Source organism: Anastrepha ludens, chromosome 6 (assembly GCF_028408465.1).
Source record: "Anastrepha ludens isolate Willacy chromosome 6, idAnaLude1.1, whole genome shotgun sequence".
In the NCBI taxonomy this organism is placed as follows: domain Eukaryota; kingdom Metazoa; phylum Arthropoda; class Insecta; order Diptera; family Tephritidae; genus Anastrepha; species Anastrepha ludens.
This window is the reverse complement of record NC_071502.1, coordinates 56,280,766-56,303,781: the sequence shown is the minus strand read 5'-3', so window position 1 is coordinate 56,303,781 and position 23,016 is coordinate 56,280,766. Positions and strand designations below refer to the sequence as shown.

At 36.6% G+C, this 23,016-nt stretch overlaps 1 protein-coding gene across 3 annotated transcripts in view; it reads right to left on the bottom strand.

Annotated features, from left to right (window-relative positions):
• LOC128866025 (diacylglycerol kinase 1) overlaps nucleotides 1–23,016 on the bottom strand; it is a 286,822-nt gene that overhangs the window by 75,941 nt on the left and 187,865 nt on the right. For all 3 annotated transcript variants that reach the window (XM_054106489.1, XM_054106488.1, XM_054106490.1), the window contains 3 exons: nucleotides 21,299–21,424; nucleotides 15,463–15,587; nucleotides 2,924–3,032 (listed from right to left, as the gene is read on the bottom strand). In XM_054106489.1, the coding sequence (XP_053962464.1) occupies nucleotides 2,924–3,032; nucleotides 15,463–15,587; nucleotides 21,299–21,424 (360 nt within the window). The remainder of the gene's footprint in view (nucleotides 1–2,923; nucleotides 3,033–15,462; nucleotides 15,588–21,298; nucleotides 21,425–23,016) is intronic.

Below are 23,016 nucleotides of genomic sequence, written 5' to 3'. Positions count from 1 at the left end.
ACATACGCGAAGGCGTAAATGAGTGAAAATAAAATAAATAAAATTGAGCAGACGCATCTAAGTTCATTTTCGAGTGTGTCAAGCTGTGTGCGCCATGCAAATATTGTCAAAGTAGCGCTGTCACTAAAGCAATATGTAATGGTAAAAAGTAATAGCTTTTTCAGTATGGCTATCTTCTGAAAATTTGGGGTGAACGAGCGTTGGTTGAGTAGTATAGTTGAGAGAGAATCAGCTAGCGGACGACCGCGAAGACGTTAACGACGCACTTTGAATTTCAAACGTTTTGCGTGCATTGATGGCGTCACCCCGTTGTGGAATCAACGAAAGTATGCAAAGCGACGTTCATACACATGCACACACACAAATGAATTACTATTTTTTATTTTATTTTTTTTAACATGAAAAATGTCGGAGTATATATGTGTGTATGTGACTTTAGAATGGAGCATTTCGATTTTAAATTCTCATCGTAGATGGTTGAGTGCTTTTAAGCTACAAGCTACTAAAGATTTTGGTTGAGCTGCTTCCGTTGTCCAAGTATAGGTATGTGGTAATAGATCTAACGGTAACTAGTAACGGCTATTTGGTGCAGCACTTATTTTATATAAACATTTGCGGTTTGCGAAATTTTTTATTTATAGAATACTTGCAACTGATATATTTGTCGTGGCAAGTAATTCTTAAAGAGTAAAAGAAGACAGGTCGAATTTAAGGAAAATTACAGAAATGCAAAAGAGCAAAATATTTGCGTTTCTAAATGAAAAGATTTTTATATTCGAGATTCGACTATCATAGGTTGGAAATTCCGTTATAATGTACCCCGTCAGAGATACCGGTTGTTATGGACTGCGTTAAAAAACGCCCCAAACAGTAGGCACCAAGGAAATATAACGCCAAACAATAGGCACCAAAAATATATTTCCTACAAGCTTGCACCAACAAACAAGCGTCAAAAAGTAGGCAGTGTTATTTCTCACTACAAATTAGCAACTACAAGGAAAAACTCAGGAAAAATAGCCTAAAGTGTATCTAACATATATATAAGGTATAGCTCTCTCTCTCCTTTTGCTCTACGTTATATCTTTTTTCTCTCTTGCGGAACGAAAATGCCCAAAACATTGCATGGTCATGAAATTTCACTCTCCATTCTCGCTCGTCCATCGACGCCTAAGAAGTTTCAGTTAAAAAAAAATAATTTGTTAATATTTTTTATGGGAATTATGCAACTCAATTGAAGAGCACTAAAATGTTTCATGATTTTTTATTTGCACGTTTCCGTGTCAACAATGAATCCCTGAAGCGCAGGAAATGTTTTGGACAATTCTATTTATTTGACGGCCATTTCCAATAATCAACGTGCTGTACCTTTTGATGTTGCTTCACTCTTTCAGCTTTTTCATGATACATAGAAATGTATTTAGAGGTTTGCGATGAATTGCCGAGGGACAAGGGACAAAACAACTTTTCTATCATTTGGTGTTTCATACCCTCCACTGCATAGATGCTATATTCATATGTCATGACAAATATATCGTCCCTTTAGTATTAAAATAGCCTATACATTTTTTGATGTTTTGAGAAAATGAATTTCAAACTTTTTGTCGAAAGTAGCTCTCACTCAAATGTCGTTATGTCTGTAAATATTTATTATTTTTGACTGACGTTTTGACCCACTTTGTGGAATTAGAATTTGACCAAATTTTGACCACATATAAAATCGACGATGGAGAATCCAAAAATTCAATAAAAAAATAATAGCCTATGAGCACATAGGCTATTGTTATACTAAGGGGACGATATAGCTTCTTTTTGTTTTGCTGTAGCAGGCGGCTTTAAAACGGGCAAAGTATTCGTAAAGGTCGATTATATTTTTGTGAATATTCTCGAAAATTTTGCCTACTGTGAGTATTTGTTCTCGATTGATTCCAAGGTCTAAAGCCACACTGATGAGATTCATTCACTTCACTGATGATTGACTTAGCTTACTCGAGGATTTTGGGATCGCTGATGACAAATCTCACGTCAGATTTTTCTTAATTACTAACAATTCAGTCTGAACTACGCCACTATAGTATAGTGTATAGTATTGGCTTATTAGCCACTTTATTATAGCTAAGTGTACGTAAATTTAGCCTTAGTGAATTCCACTATCTATGCAATCATTTAGCTTAGAAGTATCGGTAACGATGATAGTGAATCTTGAGCTTAAGTTCGTAATGCCTCCGAGTTTTTGTTGTATGGGATTCTTTTGGAAAGCTAAATGTTAAGGTGGAACAAAATAGTAGTGTAATCTAATAATTGAAGAGTTTGAATAGTTTAGAAGCTCACTGAAAGAAGGTTTCATAGAACCTCTAATTGCTATTGGATATCATGTTGCATCGTATGGTGATTGTGAAAAAGATGGCTCGTAAAAATGCCATACTCGATTATGCGCTTTCTTCTCTGAAGTTGTAGAAAATCATTCAAGTTGTTGGAATACTCCTTAGTTAGGATGGAAATAGAGACATACAATAAAGTCATGCACTAACTCGCACTCATACATACTAAACTAACTCTGAGAATAACTTTATTTATTCTAAACATAAAAGTTGTATCCTTTCATGCAAATTTGTCGTAATCTCTACCTTCCCAGTAATTTGTCCAGGAAGAGCATAACATAAATAAAACAACGTAGTTGCACATAATTGTACTGTGAATCAATAAAAAGACTTAGTTGATTAAAAGTTTAAACAAGCAAAAGAATCAACAAATCAACGCTTGCAAAGACTAAAAGTCAGTAAAGTTTCACAGAAATTCAGTGTCTCAAGTTGAGCTAAGTTAGTTTAAGTAGTCATTTTACTTGTACAAGTTTTCGTCACTTTTGTCTTTAGTTGAACAAATACACCCTGTCGTGAACCCTACGAACGCGCTCAAGAATACTTACCCAGCAATACAAGTAGTGGAATGGTTGTGAGGCCGCCGCGTTGCCATTCTTCCAGAGAAACTGTGCCATCGGCATCGTAGTCGATTTCCACCATCATGTCTTGCAGAATCTGGAGGGAAGAGGAGAAGAATAAAGAGTTTAGCAGAAGGCTAAAATAAACTTGTGCTCACATAATTAAGTCCCTTTATCTTCTTATCAGATTCACAATATATTTCATGACCAATTTTTCCCGTTTTTTGTGAAAAAAAATGACATCAGAAAAATTTTATCACAATGTTTAGAAATTTTCTAAGTATGCAGTTTTATAATCCATTTATTTTTAGTATAACAAAGTGCAAGTTTGAAGTCGCTCAAAAACTGAGTATATTTTTGACAATATTTTTGGTATACGATGTGAAATATTTTCTTCCATATAAAAAACTTCCGAACACTTTATTGAACTAAAATTTAATGGGCTATAAAACTACACAGTAGAAGCTAAAGTTGAAAGTTTTGATGACATTTTTTTTGAAGGTTGTAAAATTTTTGTGAATTTTGTAAAAAATTTCGCACTTTGATTTATACAATTTTGCACAATGAACTATATTTTCGTAAAAAATTAACAAAAAAATGTAACATGAAAAATATTGCGAGTATTGTGAAAATATTGGGTGCCTTAATTATGTACAAATACAGTGGGGTGCACAAATGAGTACATGTTTGTACTCCGTACACTTCCAAGTGCATAACAGTAACAACAATAAAGCAATTCGCAACATTTTTTTTCAATTTAATTTTTTATTCAATTCTTAGTAAAATAAATAATAACATAAAACAAAAAGGAACAAATTCTAGGAAATGAGCGAATAAAACAAAAACAACTTCTATGTACTCAATTTTGCACCTGCAAGATCTCAGTTTTCTCTCAATAATATCAGCGAAAAAATTTATTTACCGTTGGTTTTTTTCTCGAAAATTTTAAGATTACTTAGTTTACAGCAAACTGTGAACGCGGCACATTTAAATTTAATAAAATAGAGGAAGTTAGTGAAACAATTTAATACGTAATTAAAGTCATGAAGAAATTATCGCGACAAATTGAGGACAGTGTTATATCCATGACAAATGCTGGTCCCGCGACGCGAATAATAGCCAAGCAGCTGAACATAAGCCAATCAGTGGTTATAAGAGTCCAGAAAAGGAGAGGGGTGGTCACTAAAGCACAAGTTAGAGGTCGCCGACAACTTTTAACGGATTCGGATGCACGTGTCATGATGTCACCATTGAAAAAGGACAAATGTTTAACCACAAAGGACGCGGCTATAGCTATAAACAAACCCGTTAGCCGATGGACTGCAGCAAGAGCCCTTCATAACATCGGCTATATCTCAGCGGTAAAAAAACCAAAACCTGCACTGTCGGAACGAAATGTTAAGGCGCGGTTGAAGTTCGCCAGGGAACACCAAAATTGGACTGAAGATGACTGGAAGCGGGTAATCTGGTCAGATGAATCAAAATTTAATCGGTTTCAGTCCGATGGTAAGCAGTATTGCTGGCGCCGTCCCGGAGAAACCATACAAAGACACCATATTAAAGAAACGGTGAAACACGGTGGCGGAAACGTCATCGTATGGGGCTGTTTCACGTGGTGGCAAGTTGGGCCATTGCAAAATATTGACGGAATAATGAGGAAGGAGGAATATTTGCATATTCCAAAGACTCATCTTCCCCATTTTGTTGACATAGCCGCTTATCCTGAATAAGAAGTAATATTTCAACAGGAGGGCGACCCCAAACATACGTCCAAAATTGTGAAAGAATGGCTAGCTGGGCAAAATTTCGAGGTAATGCAGTGGCCCGCTCAAAGTCCTGACCTCAATCCGATTGAGAGCTTGTGGTCAATCGTGAAAAGACGGTTAGGACAATATCAAAGAGCCCCAGCCAATACAGACGAATTGTGGCGGCGTGTACAGCACGAATGGCAAACTATTCCGGCTGAAATTACACAAAATTTAGTAGGAAGTATGCCAAACCGTATGAAAAATGTTATACGTAATAAAGGTTTATGGACAAAATACTAAAAACATACTCCATCCGTACAATTGGTGAAAGGTGCAAAATTGAGTACATAGAAGTTGTTTTTGTTTTATTCGCTTATTTCCTAGAATTTGTTCCTTTTTGTTTTATGTTATGATTTATTTTACTAAGAATTGAATAAAAAATTAAATTGAAACAAAATTTTGCGAATTGCTTTATTGTTGTTACTGTTATGCACTTGGAAGTGTACGGAGTACAAACATGTACTCATTTGTGCACCCCACTGTATGTAAGTTTATGTAGCAACTATGCACAGGGCGTATGAGTAATCTCCGTCAATGTATGCTCAAGTAGGGTGAGGTGGTAGCAATAACATAAATGACCTTATATGTGTGTATGTATGTATGCATCCCGAATTTGAGATGCCCTGGGTGCCAAATGAGCTCGAAAAACGCAAATCATACATCGTCATGCGATTGCTGCTGTGCTTCTTCTTTCTTTTCTTTCGTGTTGTATTGTTGTTTTCGCTCTCGCCCTCTACTTTGGTTGCCACGCCGAAAAAGAGTTAATGGCGGTTGCCTGGCAGTGTTAAGACGCTACCCCAGCGAATTCATTTCAAAAATTTCCATTGCAATTTAATTCCGAATAACCAAACTGCGCGGAACGTTGCTAATGCCGAGGCTAAGAGTGAGGCAGCGTTAGAGTTAAAGAAAGGATATCAAAGGCGCAAGGAAGGCGCGCTACAAACGAAGACTGATGGAGATGAGTAGCAGATGAAAATAGCAAAATGGCAGTAAAGTTAAAAAAAGTCGTTTGTATGGATAGTAGAACAGCTGGAAATTTATATAATTTTCAGCCACATTGCGGCGAAATAAACAACATACAAAATATACTGATAAAGATAAACAAAAACAAAAGCAAAGTGGCATAGTCGTAAAATAAATGCTTTGATGTTGTTTGAAATTTTGTGCAAGGAATCTCAAATGTTTCTCTTCTTCCTTTATTTTCCTCTATGGCATTTTGCTTATGCGAAATATCTGGCGCAAATTGGGAAATTTCTGTATAAAATTAAAGGCGTTTACATACAATAAAAGGAAATTTGCGGATAATGCTTTTTAAGTCATAGGAAATAAGAAGTATATCTTCGAGGCAAAAATATTTTCTTCAAAGTATGATAAAAGTGAGAAAAGACTGAACCTGTTCACGGATGGCTCGAAGTTGGGTGTAAAATGTTAGTGAAGGAGTATTCTACGAGGAGTCCTCCATGAAACTGAAATTCCGGCTAGTGGAGTATTGCACTCTGCTCTAAGCGGAGATAGCCGAGTTTGATGAAACAAGGTTTGGTCCGAAGCAAAAATGTAAGAGTAACTTTGGCTGACAGGTCATAGGTGATTCGGCAGCAAAATTGTGCACGCCCATTTCATTCTTACGCTCGTCCAATCAGCCGTTGTTCAAACGGGAACGAAGTAACATTAGCAATGGTTGCTCAATGTTTTCTTATATCACCAACACAGTCTAAGTTTTCTCGCAAACAAACCGCCATCACGCCTGTTATGCCAGAAAATCAGCTGATTCCTTCAAATTATCTGAGGACCAGTTGAGTCTGATGTTGGCTACACCGTTCAGACCGCGGAGTGGTCAAGCAAGTTCTTATTTTTTCCCAATATTCACTGAATTGACTTGAAGCCAGCACTGGGTAATTATAAGAATTTTCAAGGTTGCGAGATCCTTCTGACTGCGTGTGCATCGGAATTATATATATGTATATATATACATATATATGTATGTATATATAACTGGCGGTTACAACCTTTTTTAGGTGTGGCCTCTGACTAACTTTGAAATTTTTTCTTTTAATTCTCTGTGTCTTCATCCATAAGTCTTGGAGTCTAGAGATTTTGAGATAGTTGTGGGCGAGTTGCGGATGAGTTAATATGAAACACTTCTGACAACTCAAATTTGTCAACTCTCCAGTAGAAAGAGAATTGTACTAGCTTCATCTTCTTCCACTCTTTCAAATTTTACATAAAAAAAAATAATTGGCGCTTAGACCCTTTATTGGGTGTTTGGACGAGTTTTTATTTTTATTTGTGATGTGGATCTTAATGTTTAACTCAAGTTAATACTCATACACATTCGGAAAATCTTTTTAACGAGCATAATATGAGTGCTCAGAATTGTGTGCTGCGACTAAAATGCAATAAAATGCAAAATAAGTGTTTAGTCATCAAAATTTTATTTGGCGCTTTCGAACTAGGCTCCATTCGAAGCAATACACATACTTATGCCAACGATTAGTAAAGCCATCAAAGCACCTTTTAAACGCTTTTGAAGAGATCTTCTTCAGATCGGGGCAAATCTTCCACGACTTCTTGGCCCTCTGCAAAAGCCTTATACCACTAGTAGAGCCGTGTTTTTGATAAAACCATAGGCTTTCTACAAAATTTTCTATGATTCGGCACATGAAATCCCGATCAAAACACAAAATTTAAGACAAATTCTTTGCTCGATATTTTTATCCATAGTGAAAATTGCAGAGCACACCTGCGATTGACTGATATAATTAAATGCTAAAAGCAAGCTAATTGACAGATCACGCTTAAACTCTGCGACACTATAGGCCTCTTCTTTTCGCAAGTGGCGAATAGATGAAGCAACTGGTATAAATGAACATATGTCGGCAATGTGGAAGGAGAGCTGCCTTAAATTAGAATGGCGAATAGAAGAGGCGATATCATCGGCCTTAACAACCGCGCTGTTAGTTCTGCCTTCTCCAAACTGGATAAAGAGGCAAAGCGAATGGGTTTGGTGGGGAACGAGGACAAAACGAAGTACCTCCTGTCATCAAACAAACAGTCGGCGCACTCGCGTATCGGTTGTATGAGGTTGTAAAAGACTTCCTTTATTTAGGAGCCAGCATTAATCCGATAACAATGTCAGCCCTGAAATTCAACGTAGAATCTCTTTTGCCAACAAGTGCTACTTTGGATTAAGTAGGCAATTAAGTAGTAAAGTCCTCTCTCGACGAACAAAACTAACACTCTACAAGACTCTCATCATGCCCGTCCTAACGTACGGCGCAGAAGCTTGGACGATGACAACATCCGATGAAGCGACGTTTGGAGTGTTTGAGAGAAAGATTCTGCGTAAGATTTTTGGACCTTTGCACGTTGGCAACGGCGAATATCGCAGGCAATGGAACGATGAGCTGTATGAGCTTTACGACGACATAGACATAGCGCAGCGAATAAAGATCCAGCGGCTACGATTTCTGGGTCATGTCGTCCGAATGGATACAAACGCTTTGACTCTGAAAGTATTCGATGCGGTACCAGCTGGTGGTAGTAGAGGAAGAGGAAGGTCTTCTCTGTGTTGGAAAGATCAGGTGGAGAAGGACTTGGCTTCACTTGGTGTGTCCAATTGGCGGCGGTTAGCACGAGAAAGAAACGTGCTTTGTTAAACACGGCCAACATCGCGTAAGCGGTTATCGCGCCAATTAAGAAGAATAGAAGAGTCCTAATAGAGGACAGGTGTACCAACATTCCAGCAAAAAAAAAATTTAGACATATGTGTAACGCGCGCTTTTCAAATGAACAATTCCCGATATTTTTTTGTCAGAATGTATTTTTTACTATTGCTTTTCTCATATTAAGACGACGATGAAAGAAATGTATACCAATGATTTTTATAAAATACCGCGGAAACGGGGCAGAGAAATGCGAGCATTTGCTTGCCGGAAGGTCATCAATGTAAAGAGGCAATTTGCGTAAAGTGGAAAAGTATAGCCAATTGGAAGGAAATGAGCTTAATTATACGTAACAAAAACAAAATTTGAAGAAGCAAAGTGAACATTTTTTTGCAGTTTTTTTTCTTGTTGGTAACTTGACGGGGCAAGGTAGAAGAAATTAAGTTAAAATAAGTCACATTAAACTCAGTTAAAGAAATACAATTTTTTTTATTAAAACCTTCAGTTAAATGAGAAAAATAAGTGAAAAATGCTGAGAATGTGGAATAAATTTCCCTACTTACTACTGTGGAGAAATCAGAGCACGGAAATTGTTTACTTACTTATTGAATTAAAAATTAGTCAACAAAATAAAATGGCTTATAGACATATATAATTTTTTACACAAAAAATATACTAATAATGCCCGTATGTAAGAAGTTTAATGGAAGAGTGTTTAGTCGTAGCAAAGTCCAGCTGAAAAGATTTGCAGTAATATTGATTTCTATCACAGCTCTCAAGATGGATGCATTTCTTGCATACAGAGTTCTTATAAAGCCTATATGAAAAAATCTAAGTTACGAAGCGCTCTAGATGGGACATTAAGCTATCTTATTCGCTCAATAAGGGAGGGGCAATCGACAATACCTTGAATAATAAATCAAAGAAGAAAAATAAGATAGAATATATCGCCGAGGCTTAAGAGATTTCGAATTGATAAGCATGCATCTCGAAGAGTAAGAGGGACAGGGAAACAAAGGGAACGTGGTGCGAAGCCATTGAGAACTTTTTGGGTAGGTTCAAGGATATTTGGATCGTTCGAGCTATATGACAGGCATGACAAAGTCTCCAGCTGAAAGATTCATATTCCATTTTAAAACGATTAAATGTTGTATAAAGCGCTTTAAGAGTATAAGGACTTGCAAATTCTGTACAAACGCTAACGTATAATTTGTTGCGTCAAAAATAATTTTTTAGCCCAAATTTCACTGACCGATCTGCGACGATAATTAGATATAAAATGAGATGCCTTCAAAGGAGAAAAACAATGCTTTGTACATTGTTGCAACACCAATTTCTCCGAAGTAAATATTTGCAAATATTTTTTTTAGATTTATTAATTACAAATTATCAATCTTCATCTATAAACTAATGAGTGTCGTTTTTTGTAGATTGGTATGATTTTCGGCAAGGATGAACCAGCTGTCTACGTGAACACCTTCGGTTGACATTTTTGTTCCAAATGGACTGCAAAATTACCATGCAAAGACATAACAAATTACATCTATACAGTCAGCGTGAAGGTTGAGTGTATCCCACATATTGACAAGTTCTGATTGTTCACTTGTTTTTAAATTTATTTTTATTTTTTATAAAAATATAGTTCTTACTAAGTAAAAGCCTTACAGTAGCAGAAAATTTATGAAAATTCGGCAAACTTTCATTAAAAGTTGAAACTTTTTACTAAGAAATTTAGAAAAATTGTGGGTATACAGTTTCATAGTACAATCAATTTTAGTGTAACAAAGTGCAAGTTTTAAGTGAACTAAAACTTACGTTGATTTGTTTTTTTTTTGCTGGAGTGTAGAACAGTGTATTTTCTCCATGGAAAATTATTCAATGTAAGCCCCGTCAGTTTCTTCAGCCGGGGCGTGAAGCACCTACATGCATGAGCCAACTCTTCTTTGTTCGTAAGGCCACCACAATGGAGATCTACAGAGATCTACAGAGCATCCTTAGTTCTATTATACTTTGCGCTAACCCTTGCTTAAACTATGCTGCAGGCTATCCAGCTGCAGTTTCGACATGAAGAGGACCATAAATCTGGCGACTGGTGGTAAACAAGTTTGAGAAAGCAGAATCACATTTCCCTTCTAGTATCCATGATATCCATCCAGGGTTTCACAACTATTTTTAGACCATAAATAGCCCTGCATAGGGATTTTTTAGGTGTGAAGCAATTCAAGTAACTCTTCTGTTCTGCTTTTGATTTATCGTTGCCATTGCATCTAGTACCACACTGCACTGTAAATCCGGGAATAATACCCTAAAAATATGACCCTTCATCAGCAATTTGGAACAAACGTTACTGCTCCAGGCCTCCCTTAATGTTTTCTGGATTTGTCTTAAATATAATGTAATTTTTATACTCATTGGCGGCCAGTGCTAAATTTATATAGAATTTCTCTTTACTTATTTTGAAATATAGATAAAATTACGCATCTTTTCCCCAATCAGTCTCAATAAACCATTTTAGGATTCCATACACAATTGTCTTTTCTTTATTTAAATAAATTGTTTTACATTTTAAGATTTGATATTTGTATGGGCAGGGCTGCTTCAGCGGACAATATAAATATTTACTTAGTGAATTGAAAATAATCAATTATCCAAATGTCTCACAGGATAGAAAACTGATATAACTTAATTAACTAAAAATAGAGAATAAAGGCCTGGCGCTTTCTAAAATAGTTCTGCATGTATATACGTATATATTCTATACTAATCGATAAGTAAATAAAATCAGATTTTACAAAATTTGCTTTAGAGCTTAATTTCTTTTTTTGTTCAATCAGGATATTTGCGCCACCAATTCAATTTACTTCATTTACTTTGATAAAGGAATGTAGCCTTTGGGTGATTTCGCCGCAAAAAGTTGTTCATTATCGTAATATAGAAATGATTGGCGAACACAGACACACCCGCACACACAAATATTTGCATAGTCAAAGCTCGCGGGGGTAAGAGTGAATAGTTGTAAGGAAGTTAAATAAAGTAAAATAATATACGTGTAACTAGCAAAATAATCAGCTATTTTTTTTTAAAACAAAAAAAATTAGTTGCGTCCGTTCATGTGTTCGTTTGTCCCTGTAGCGTGTCGAATTTTATGCTTGTGTAAGCATTGAAGCGGCTCAAAAAAGTAATAATAATGAGAAAAGTTTTATTGAGTTTGACCGCAGGCTGTGGTTTGCGTTGGCAAAGGCTTTTTTTAATTTGTCCATGTATGTGTTTGTGTGCGTTTTGGTGTGCATGTAAAGCGACGAAAGCGTGAAAACAGGCTAGCAATGACCTGAAACGATATTTGAATGTGTGACTCTGCTTAAACAGAATAACCGTTAAAAGCATCTGGTTTTATTCGAATTCACTTATTGAAGGAAGTCGAATGACATTCTAAAATTCTTTGCATCAGCATATTTGCTACTCAGCATCCGCGCTTTCTCTCAAGATTTTACGAGTAAAGTGTTATGTGCCTATTTGCTGAAAGTTTAAAGTCGTATGTGGCTTATGGTATTTTGTTGTTGCCGTTCTTGCTATTACTAATTCGTTATTATTTGATATCGCTTTAGATGTCTGCCTTTTATTACTTTAATTTTTTTGTTGTGTATCGATTGTTATCATAGATACTTTATGAAGTATTAATTCAATGAATCGGGTCCAGAGACCATTCAAAAATGATGGAAAGGAAATTGAATTTGCGATTACTGAGATAAATGCCGGACCTCACAAAAATGTATTGGGCTGACAAAATCGGCTGTTGTAAAGTCAGCTGTGGGAGTCATTTACAAAAAAAATTGTATTTCATGTTTAATTGCAAGATTTACTCATTCTAGCAACAAAAAAAAAAAAAAAACACCAGATTTGTTTTATTTTTGTCGAACTACTAAATTGCATTCCAAACGTTAAACGAACCACATTGTATACAAATTATAGCAAGAAACGATATAAAAGCTTATCATAAACCGCGAGTCAAAAAAGTTTTGGTACAGTGAGTTTTTTTCGCAATATTCGCAATGGTTTTTCGTTAATTGTGCATAAAAATATTGTTCATATTATTGTACAAAAACGCAACATATGTATTTTAAGGTTAAAAATCTTATGGAACATTAAATTATTATTGTTTTTTTTAATTTTCAACTAAAGTATTTAAAACTAACAGGAATTTCCAGCAGCCGCAAATTTGCTTCCTGTTACACTTGAATTAAATGAGTTATAAAATAGCAATCCAGAAAACAATTTACAAATTCCTGGTGGAGGAGGAGGTAGCCTAAATATCATAATAATGTAAATACAATATATACTCCGATAGGCAAGCGAAAATTAGGTCCCGGGAATTGATGATGGTGCACTCGAAATTGGTCAGGGAATGCCTGGTTTCCCTTTCGATCGCATCCGTATTTTTTGATATAAAGTTCGACTGGCTACCAGGTCATAGTGACATTGCGGAAAACTGCGAGATGGATGAGTTAGCCTGACACCGACTTGTGACGTAGTGTCCCTGTGAGAGCAGAGAATTAGAGTCCCCTTGACCACCTGCGATTTGAACGCGAAGCCCACGTTAACTCAATAAGCGCTGGTCTAGTACACAAATTTGTAAGTTCTCGAAATACTTCTGGCTATGTGTGGAAGGGGGCTGTGCGAGGGATCTTCTGGTGTCGAAAAAATATCAGCTCTCGACTTTCGTGTGAGTCTCGCAGAACACCATCCGATGGTATGCATGCTGTGAGACTCGGTATTAGTTCGAGTTCTTTTTGCGTCAGTTGTATGGGGAATGAGGTGGAATCATACCAGCATCTTTTCCTTAGTTGTCCTGCTTCGCAAGACTATCTTGGCTATCATTGCTTTCCTACGCCTGGTGATAAAACAGACCTTGATAATAAATAAAAACTGATGAGCTTAACCAGCAATGGAAAGCGGTTAACTCAACCGCAACTCAGTCGTCGTTCCTAATTCACAAATACCAACCATCAATTATCCAGGAAATTTCCAAACTCAAAAGCAAAAAGTTATATAAAAGCATGACGGGATGATTAATTTTGCGCCACCTCGTACATATGTGCGCCTGTAACTGCCTTTATTGCTATAGGTGATAAGTTAAAACATTGCAACGACTATAAGTCGAAACACTACCACATATACTTAATGGCAATTGCGCGACGCGAGCCTATGACAACGAGCGACCTGCGCAGGAATAATTGGAGCTATGAGATTGTGTTCAGCAGAGGCACTTAATGTCATACTCTACCTCAGAATACAGGAAGGTGGTTTGTGGAATACTAGAATGTTCGGTCATTGTGTTGTCTTAGACAGCCAAAGGCTTATTGGCAACTCATCAGATTTTACTACCGTTACCCTTGACTTTGGATTAGAGTTTAAGGTAAAGTTCCGCGCGTGAAAGGAATGAGTTTTGGATTCAATAGTGAAACAGAATACAACTGAAATTGACACTGATGGATCCAAGATAGATTGCGGCATCGAGGCCGGTATATATTCGAAAACCTTGAAACTTCCAATTTTAATAGTATTTTTCAAGCAGAACTTATCGGATACGCATAGCTTGCAGGATACTTAAAAACCATACACAACAACTATTGGAAGTATGTATTTTTCAGATTGTCAAGCTTAGCTTTAAAGTGACCTACAACCAATTCAACAATCGGCAGACAATGCGAAAAAGAACTTAATGCGTTAGCGTGTACGATAGACATTCCTCTCATCTGGGTACCTGGCCATATGTTAATAGAAATGAACAAACAATGAGAAAGCGAATGAACTGTCTAGACGGGTGACATCTCATAACGAATTCGAAGCGGTAGAAATAGGCTGTGTCCAAGGCGTGCGCAAAAGGGAGATCCGAAGCAGGCCGTCGACTGATGGACTAACACGGATACCTGCAAAATAACTAAACAAATGTGTCACAATTTCAACAAATCCAGAACTCAGGAGTTGTTAAGAAAGTCACGAGCAGACATATTACGAACTACGTCAACAATAATCGGCCACTCGCCTTTGGGAGACCATGCCAGGAAGATGGGGTGGCCGTACGGAATAGAATCTGAGGAAACAGTCTTCCACGATCTGCACTATAACTTTTCTATACACAAGTGGTCAACCACAGGTATGCTTTCCGAATTAAATAATCGCTTTTCGGTTCTAAAAATTCTATTAGATAGTTTTATTGGTATCTGGTGTTGAAATGAAGTCTAACTCATTTTCGCAAATTTTAGATTTCCAACTTCTGCTAACCGTGCATATAACATACTCACCCTCCGTCGCCCTCCAAAAGCGTGTTTTTTGTTGAGCGTAAGGTAAGATCATTATTCAGAATTTGAGTATTTTTTTTAATTTCACTGTTGAATGCATGTCTTAGACAATTAAATTCGTGTAAAATCCAATTATTTCAATAACAGTTAGTTTTATTTTTGTAACATGCAATGCGCACTTAATCTTAACAAAACCATTAGCAGTAACAACAAAACGCTCAATAAAAGCACAATTTGCTCTCCCTTCATAGTCATCATTAAAATTAATACGATATTCAAGGATTTAATTACATTTATTGCCTTTCATTGTTTGCGCTTCTTCCCTTGGATTTGCATGCACAAAATTACATACCAACTAAGGAAGCATCATAAGTGTTTACTGAGTTAAATTTACAGTGGAAAATTTTACGATTTCACTTTATGCGCATGGCTGCCTAGTCAAATGCGTTAACGAACGAAATGGCAAAATGATAAAATGTAGGTAATGATCAAAATGACTTGATGACTATGAGTGGCTTAATGGATGGCAACCACGCTTTTACGTAACCAGTGACAAAAACAAAAACATAGAAATAAATATAGCTTTAAAATAACAACGAAAATTAAATAGGCATTGTTACTGTACTTGGCACGCCCGTTTTTGGGAGCCTTATGCTGACATACAGGGATTTCTTCGCCTTGACTGCTAAATGAGAGTTGCTGCGTGTGCGTGTATGTTTATGTTTATCTTTTGAGAACTCAAATGAACTTTCACTTACCGGCCGCAATTCGCTAACATCCCAGCCAAGATATTCGGCAACGGCCATCATTTGATTAACAATCGCATCCATCTCGGCTGTATCTAAGACACCGTTGCCATCCGTATCGTAAAGGCGGAACATAACTGTTGGGAAGAGGAAGAGAATAGAGAGAGAGAGTGAGAGTGATTAAGAGGGGTAAAGTAAATATGAGGCAAAGCAAAGTATAAATACTAGGGATGTCTATCCCGGTATCATTTGACAACAATCCCGAAATTCTCAGGATTTGTAATTTCTCCGGAATCATATGAAATGGACACGGAAAATCCATTTGTATAACAAAAAAGGCTACAGACCCGTTAACGTTCTAGCAAGTATGGATATTTGGGCACGTTTTTGTATTTTTTTAAAGCAAAAACATGCATGTACGTACACAGCAATACATATACACACATAATGCAATATAAAAAGCAATTTATGTATTGCTGGGTGATCAATTCTGAGGTATCGCATTTTAAATTGAAATAAAACAAGGAACATCTAAATTGATTGGGTAATTTTTATTATTTTTGTGTAGAACCATTCATGGCATTTATGTTTTAAGTATAATCTTTCCCAAATGTTGTCCGCAACTGCGCCGTAATTCGGGCATCCCTAAACACCAATGTGGAATGACTTCCTGGAGGACTTCGGCCGGTATCTCGTGAATAATTTCAGTAATGTAGGTTCGAATCTCGGTGAAATACCAAAAACAAGCCTCCGAGTGTATTTCTGCCATGAAAAAGCTGCTCAGAAAGCTGCTGCCGTTCGGAGTCGGCATGAAACTGTAGGTCCCTCCATTTGTGGAAAAACATCAAGACGCACATCACAAATAGGAGGAGGAGCTCAGCCAAACACCCAAAAAGGGTGTACGCGCCAATTATATATATATATATATGGTGCTCACACTCACCAACGTAAATGTATGCCCGTACGCCCGTCTCAGCTGACACGATGAAACAACCATCTACCATACTACCGAACGGAACGGCGATGAGAATTCATTTACAATAGGTTCTCATTAGTTCCATCGTGTCAGCTGATACGGACGTACGTTTAGGTTTGTGAGTGATAGCACCATTACTAGGTATTACCGAAAATAAGTACCGTTAGAATCAATGACGACGCATTGCGGTGATAATTTTTTGTCGCCAGCATGACAGCCCTATAGTAAATAACGAAGATGATGAATTTGAATTTGTACTGATATTCCCGGTGAAATTTTATTCAGTCAAATAAAGGGTTTTCCAATAACAGATGTTACAGGTGAATGGATTGCGCTATCGAGAGATGATTAACGATTTTTTATGGCCGGAATTGGATGGTATTGATCTGAATAACATTTATTTTCAACAAGACAGCGCTACGTGCCACACAAGCAACGAAACCATTGCTCTTTTACGGGAAAAGTTTCCGGACCGTGTTATCTCTTGAAGAGGTGATCACAATTGGACACCATGTGACTTTTTCTTTGGGGCCACGTGAAAGAGAAGGTCTACACCAACAGCCCAGGGTCGATTCAAGATCTCAAAGATGGAATTCGTGAGGCTATCGAGGACATAGGGCAGCCACTCTGCAATTCGGTTAAGAAAAATTTCATGAAAAGGATATTATCCTGTCAACAACACTATTAACGTCATACCTTTCTCTTTATAATGAAATAAACATTCGGTCATTTATATTAAAAAATAGCATTTTTCTTAGAATATCAAAATAACACCTCTTATTAAAAAACCCTGTAGTATTTAAAAACGCAGGAGCGTAGAATTTTGATCTCTAGTGTACACCGCACGAAAAAGTATTAGATGAAGATGATTATGATGAAATCCACTTTTTTTATTGTTGGTTTGAGAAGCAAAAGAAGCAAAACTGTGGTTTTGTTTTACTTCCATCTGAAAGAAAAGTATGGATGTACGAAGAGAAGTGGTAAAAAACCAAGATGAGATGTTCGGGAAATCTAATCTAAAAATCAAATAGCCCTGCTAAAATAAAACGCACTCTTAATTTGGAGGTAACTCTCCGTGGGTGACACATTTTTTAAGCGAATTCTAGTCCAGAATACGAAAAACGAGTATTTAAACTTACCTGAACCTCAGATTGACATTTGCAGAAACAATTCAATCTGGACGAACTAGATAGATCCCAAATGCATAATAAACGCAAGAGAAAGGAGGCGAGAATGGCTCGTAGGAGGCGAAATGGCCCTGTCATTGTTTGGGCAGTCATTAGAGTCAAAGGCAAAGCGTCTATTTGTTTCAGATCCAAAAATATTAATAGTGTCAAGTTTATAGAACTTCTAGACGAAATATTTGTTATTTTTGTATTGAAATTTATATGAGAAGTGGATTTCCAGTTTGACAACGCAACCGTTCATGCTTCAAAAGAGTTTTTGGCGGAGAAAAAATACCAATTTTAGAATGGCCTGCCTGCAGCCATAACCGTAACCCAATCGAAACGAATTATAAAATGAACCCAAGACTTATTTATTTGAAACATCGGTATTGTACTTTCTTCGTTCTACTTTTAAATATTTAAAAGTCTAGCCCTAAATTCATAATAAAAATATAAGAAATTTGGATTTAGAAATTTGTATGACTTTTCCGTGTGGTGTATAGACACCTCTTATTTTTTTTCGACATACCCTAAGTCGCTAAAGTATTATTAAATGCGTATATGTTTAGATATTGCCTTTTGTTTTGTTGCTAATGAAATAATACCCGCTTTAAATGAAAAAAATATATATTTAAAATCCCTTTATTTATTTTATATAACAATTTTATAGCAGGAGAACTTCTTAAACCGTATTCATGCAATTTCATCTGGGATCCCGGGATTGTAATAGCAAGATCCCAAAAATACTGGGATATTAAAAATTAAAAAATTATATTTATATCTCCATCGACTGTATTAACTGTGCGCTCCAGTTAAGTTATGTTTAAACGCCCAAAAATGACAATTAAACTCCCAGATAATTATCTCTCCATTGATTGACGACTTTTTCATAAAATTATTCTTAATTTTTGGAAATAACCAAAAATCACACAGTGCCTAATCTAGGGAAATAGTGATGAGTGAATTTACTCGATGCCAGAAAGCGAAATAAAGCTACTTGCCAATTGAGCAGTTGCGAGCTGAAGCATTACCTTCATGTAAAAAATTGTATTACCCTTTGGTAAGCAATTTTCACTATACTATCTGGCAGTTAGTGAAAAGTATCTAGGGAAATAACAGCTAAAATGATTGCTCTGCCGAAGTGAACCGAGGTCAGCGCATTTGTTGCTGACAATTGTCCATACCATTTGACTGTTGTTTAATTTAACAGCTTCTTTTCGGCTCTCATTTAAAATTCGTGGCACTGATATAGCAGATTACTTAGTGCACTGCAAGTCATTCTGCAATATTCACGTTACTGCTCTGCACTCAAGCCCAATTCACTAACTTTTGTTTCTGGTGTCATTCTTGTGTCGTTACATCTACATTTTTGTCTTGGCCTATGCCTTATTTATCTCGTCGTTCGAAGATATTCGTCGTCCTGCTCAAGTATTGTCCTTCACCGATAAATGTCCAGTCTGCACTGTTTGATACCACTTACAAATAGCCTTCAGAGATGCTGCATTTGTTTTATATGTAGTTTGAAATTCAATGAAAATTGTCACAGGCTTAAGTTGATGTCGAAATCCATAAGAATCGCCCGGCGAATTTTTCGCTGCGTTGGTGATAGAATTTCAGCCGACCGTTCATCAGTAATTTTAGATTTTCTCCTCTTTATTCTAACCAGTTTTTTTCAAATTTATAATGAAACATCATAAGGTTATTACTAACATCATTACTAATTATTTGTGGATTTTTCGAAATCACATAAAATATCTTCAATTTACCGAACTTTTGTTAATCCCCTCGTATACACTTGTCGCTTAATTGTGGCTAGATGCTTGGTAAGCAATTGTGTTGAATGGTCTTGCTGTGTGTTTTCCACATTGTTGAAATATGTATTTATTTTTATTTTTTAAGTGCTCAAACGAAGTTTGTTTTAGTTTCACTGCTTTTCCATTAGTTAATTTAAACTATGACTGACTACGTTAATGTGATGTGATTCGTTTGCTTGGAGGATTCTTGCATGACTGCAAAATATCGTAACAAAGAAAAACAAATCCATTTGGTTGATGCAGGCTATATACTTTTTTATAAAAGTTTTCTGACATTAAAATTGTTCTTTTGTCTTTTACTTCTTCTAATTATTCATCAAACTTTGAGAAACCAGATTAGCAATCACCTGTAGTGTGTTGCCATAAATATCCAAGTCACATTCTAGGGGAAGCTGGTTGGTGCAGAAGAGAATGTGCATAAGACAAGTGCCTCTTTTACGGAAAAGTAGAAATCTGTGCTCGAAAACAAACTCTTTCAGACTCTTTATGTGTTATTGCAAGATGTGTTTAGGTTAGGACAACACTGGTTGTAGTGGTCCATTTGTGGTTAAAGTGGGACTAACGTCACTCTTTTACCTTACGATAAATTTGAATTACTGACTGCTCTTTTTCAAGCGCAGATTATTACGAAGGCTCGTTCGATCTGCTCAGGTCCGTTGCGCATTCAAATAAATTTGGCTAGAGTGGAAAGCGGTAGGAATGTTGAACTTTGTAACTTCTTCAGTTCCCCATTCATCTGATCCTGTTGACAAATTAGCATGCGTCTTGTTATTATTAGGGATATGACTGAACCTCTAACTACCTTAAATGTGTATTCCGTTATTTCATTTTATGATTGGTTATCACAAAAACTGCTTTCTGATATGCTTTAAGATGATATTCTCTAAGGTGGTTGTGGTTTTATGAATTTGACCTCTACTAACAACAACCAAGTTTGAATATGATTATACAATAAATGCTCATTCAAATGTAATAAAAAAATAATGATATTTGCGTGAAAAAGGTGATGTGAATGGAGTTATTCTCAAAGGATTTAAAGTGTAAGGAAAAACCTTTTCAGTGATACCCTAGGAGTCTAAATAGGTCAAGATTTGACCTTGTTTTCCTACCTTCCAAAAACTAGTCAAAAATAGTATCAATAATCCCATTATTTTGATTCCGTTGTTAACATTTTTATGCAGGCCTTTTCAGTTTAAATTAATGAAGCAATCATTAAAAGTGATATAAGATGTATAATTTTCACCCAATGACGGCCATCTTGAGGTGCTTAATAAATCCATGATGTTGTCTTTTTATTTCAGAGCAAATTCTAAAGGTAAAGTAATCAAAAGTATTCATTAAATGAAAACGTTTACTAAAAAAATAGCAGGCAATACTATTTGGCCCATTTTGCTTTATTTTGGCTTCGCATCTGTCAATTCTGTAAAAAAAGTCTATGAAAATTATGTGCAAATGGAGTTTTTCATCAACTAATTTCAATTAACCACGTTTTTAGTTTATCGGAATGCGAAAGATCTTAAATACATCTTGGGTGCCAAGCTGTGCAAACTTTTTACTTTCAAGCATAGTCTTTTACTAAACGCAGTTGGCCCAGAGGATCACTAATCGTTTCTACAGGATGAATAATCTGAGTTTCCCTATAGCATCAAAGTTTTCTATTTTCCACTGGCGCTTGCCTCGCACTTCAATTGTCCTCTACCCGTTATTCATTCACGTTCTCACCCATTTTAATGCTTAACATTTTCATGATTTTATTTCTTTCCTTTTTACCCTCTCATTATTGCTTTACTCACTCCGACTTGCGCTTCATTTGTGAGTTTTTATTTTCTTTTCTTTTGTTTTCGATTTTTATTTTTTCTTCTTCTTTTTTATAATTCTCCTACACTACTTACATTCAAGCTTATCTTCCGGTCGTCCTGCTTCGAGCAATGATAAATAACAGACGACATCCTTTAGCGGCACTTTCAGCGTTAACGGATCAAAGTGTGAAAGTTTGCGTGCCAGGAGTTTGATATCAGCTGTAAGTAAAGAAAACGAGCAGAAAAGAAAAATGTTAAAAGATAAATGCAAAAATACTCGCACCAGCAGACAAAAGCGTAAAATAGTGATACTTTGCTGTGAAATGAAGTGATGAAAGCGCAAAATTTGAAATCAACCAAGAGATAAATGCTTTGGATGCACAGAATAACGAAGATTTTTCTTAGCCAATGCTGTTCGGCAATGTCGGTGCTTCCATTATGGATATCTATGGCAATATTCAAAGTCATTTAGCGGCAAATGAGTTATTATCATTAACTAGAGGAAATGCTACTCTTCCTTTGCGCACTACTTTGTTGGCGTACTGTTTCATTTGCTTTCCCACCCATTTGTGAAATATAATACATCACAAACTCGTTCCACTCACTTAGTCAATCTGCTCACTTACGCCTTTCACTCATCCGCTCGCTCCAAACAATTGCCCACTCACACTATTGGAGGTTTTTTCTGGCACTTCATTATTATTTGGCTTTCATACAAATTTATACTTTATTGAACAATACTTTATTTATGTTGTTGTTCGCGGGAAATGGTCATTCATCAATGTCAATATTTAATTTAATTTGACATATTAACTTTCAAATGCTTAAAGAGAATCAAACTTTTGATTCTTGGCAAAATGCAAATGCGTCATATTTATAAAGGAGTCTTCAAAAAGGACATAACTAGAAAGTTCGGCACCTTACAGATGGTTTAAAGGCCGCGGCGCTTTTCTGTAAGAACAAAGTCGGCGTACTTAAATTATGCAAGCAACACTTCTCGAACTTGTTAAATAGTGACAGCTGCGCATGCCACAGATAATGTGACTGCCGTTCCACTAACAGACCATGACGAGGTGAGAATGGCGATAACGTGGTAATAGAACAACAAATCCGCGAGAGTCGACGGACTACCGGCTGAGCTATTCAAACATGACGGTAGGAGTTGGTAAGGTGCATGCATCGGCTTCTACGAGTATGTAAAACATGGTCCAATAAAAGCATGACTGCCGATTGGAATTTAAGTGTGCTCTGCGTAATCCATAAGAAGGGTGATCCTGCAATTTGTCCAAATTACCGTGGCATTAATCTTCTAAATATCGCCTATAAGGTTCTAGCGAGCGTATTGTGTGAAAGGCTGAAGCCCACCGTCAACCAATTGATTGGACCTTATCAATGTGGCTTTAGACCTAGAGAGTCCACCATCGACCAAATATTCACAATACGCCAAATCTTGGACAAGATCCATGAAAGGAGAATCGACACACACCATCTTTTCGTCGATTTCAAGGCTGCATTTGACAGCACGAGAAGGAGTTGCCTATATGCCGCGATGTCTGAATTTGGTATCCCCGCAAAACTAATACGGCTATGCAAGATGACGTTGCTCAATACGAGCAGCGCCGTCAGAATTGGGAAGGACCTCTCCGAGCCGTTTGATACCAAACGAGGTTGCAGACAGAATGACTCGCTGTCGTGTGACTTCTTTAACCTGATGTTGGAGAGGATCGTACGAGCCGCAGAACTTAATCGCTCAGGCACAATATTTTATAAGAGCGTGAAATTGTTGGCGTATGCCGATGATACATACTGAC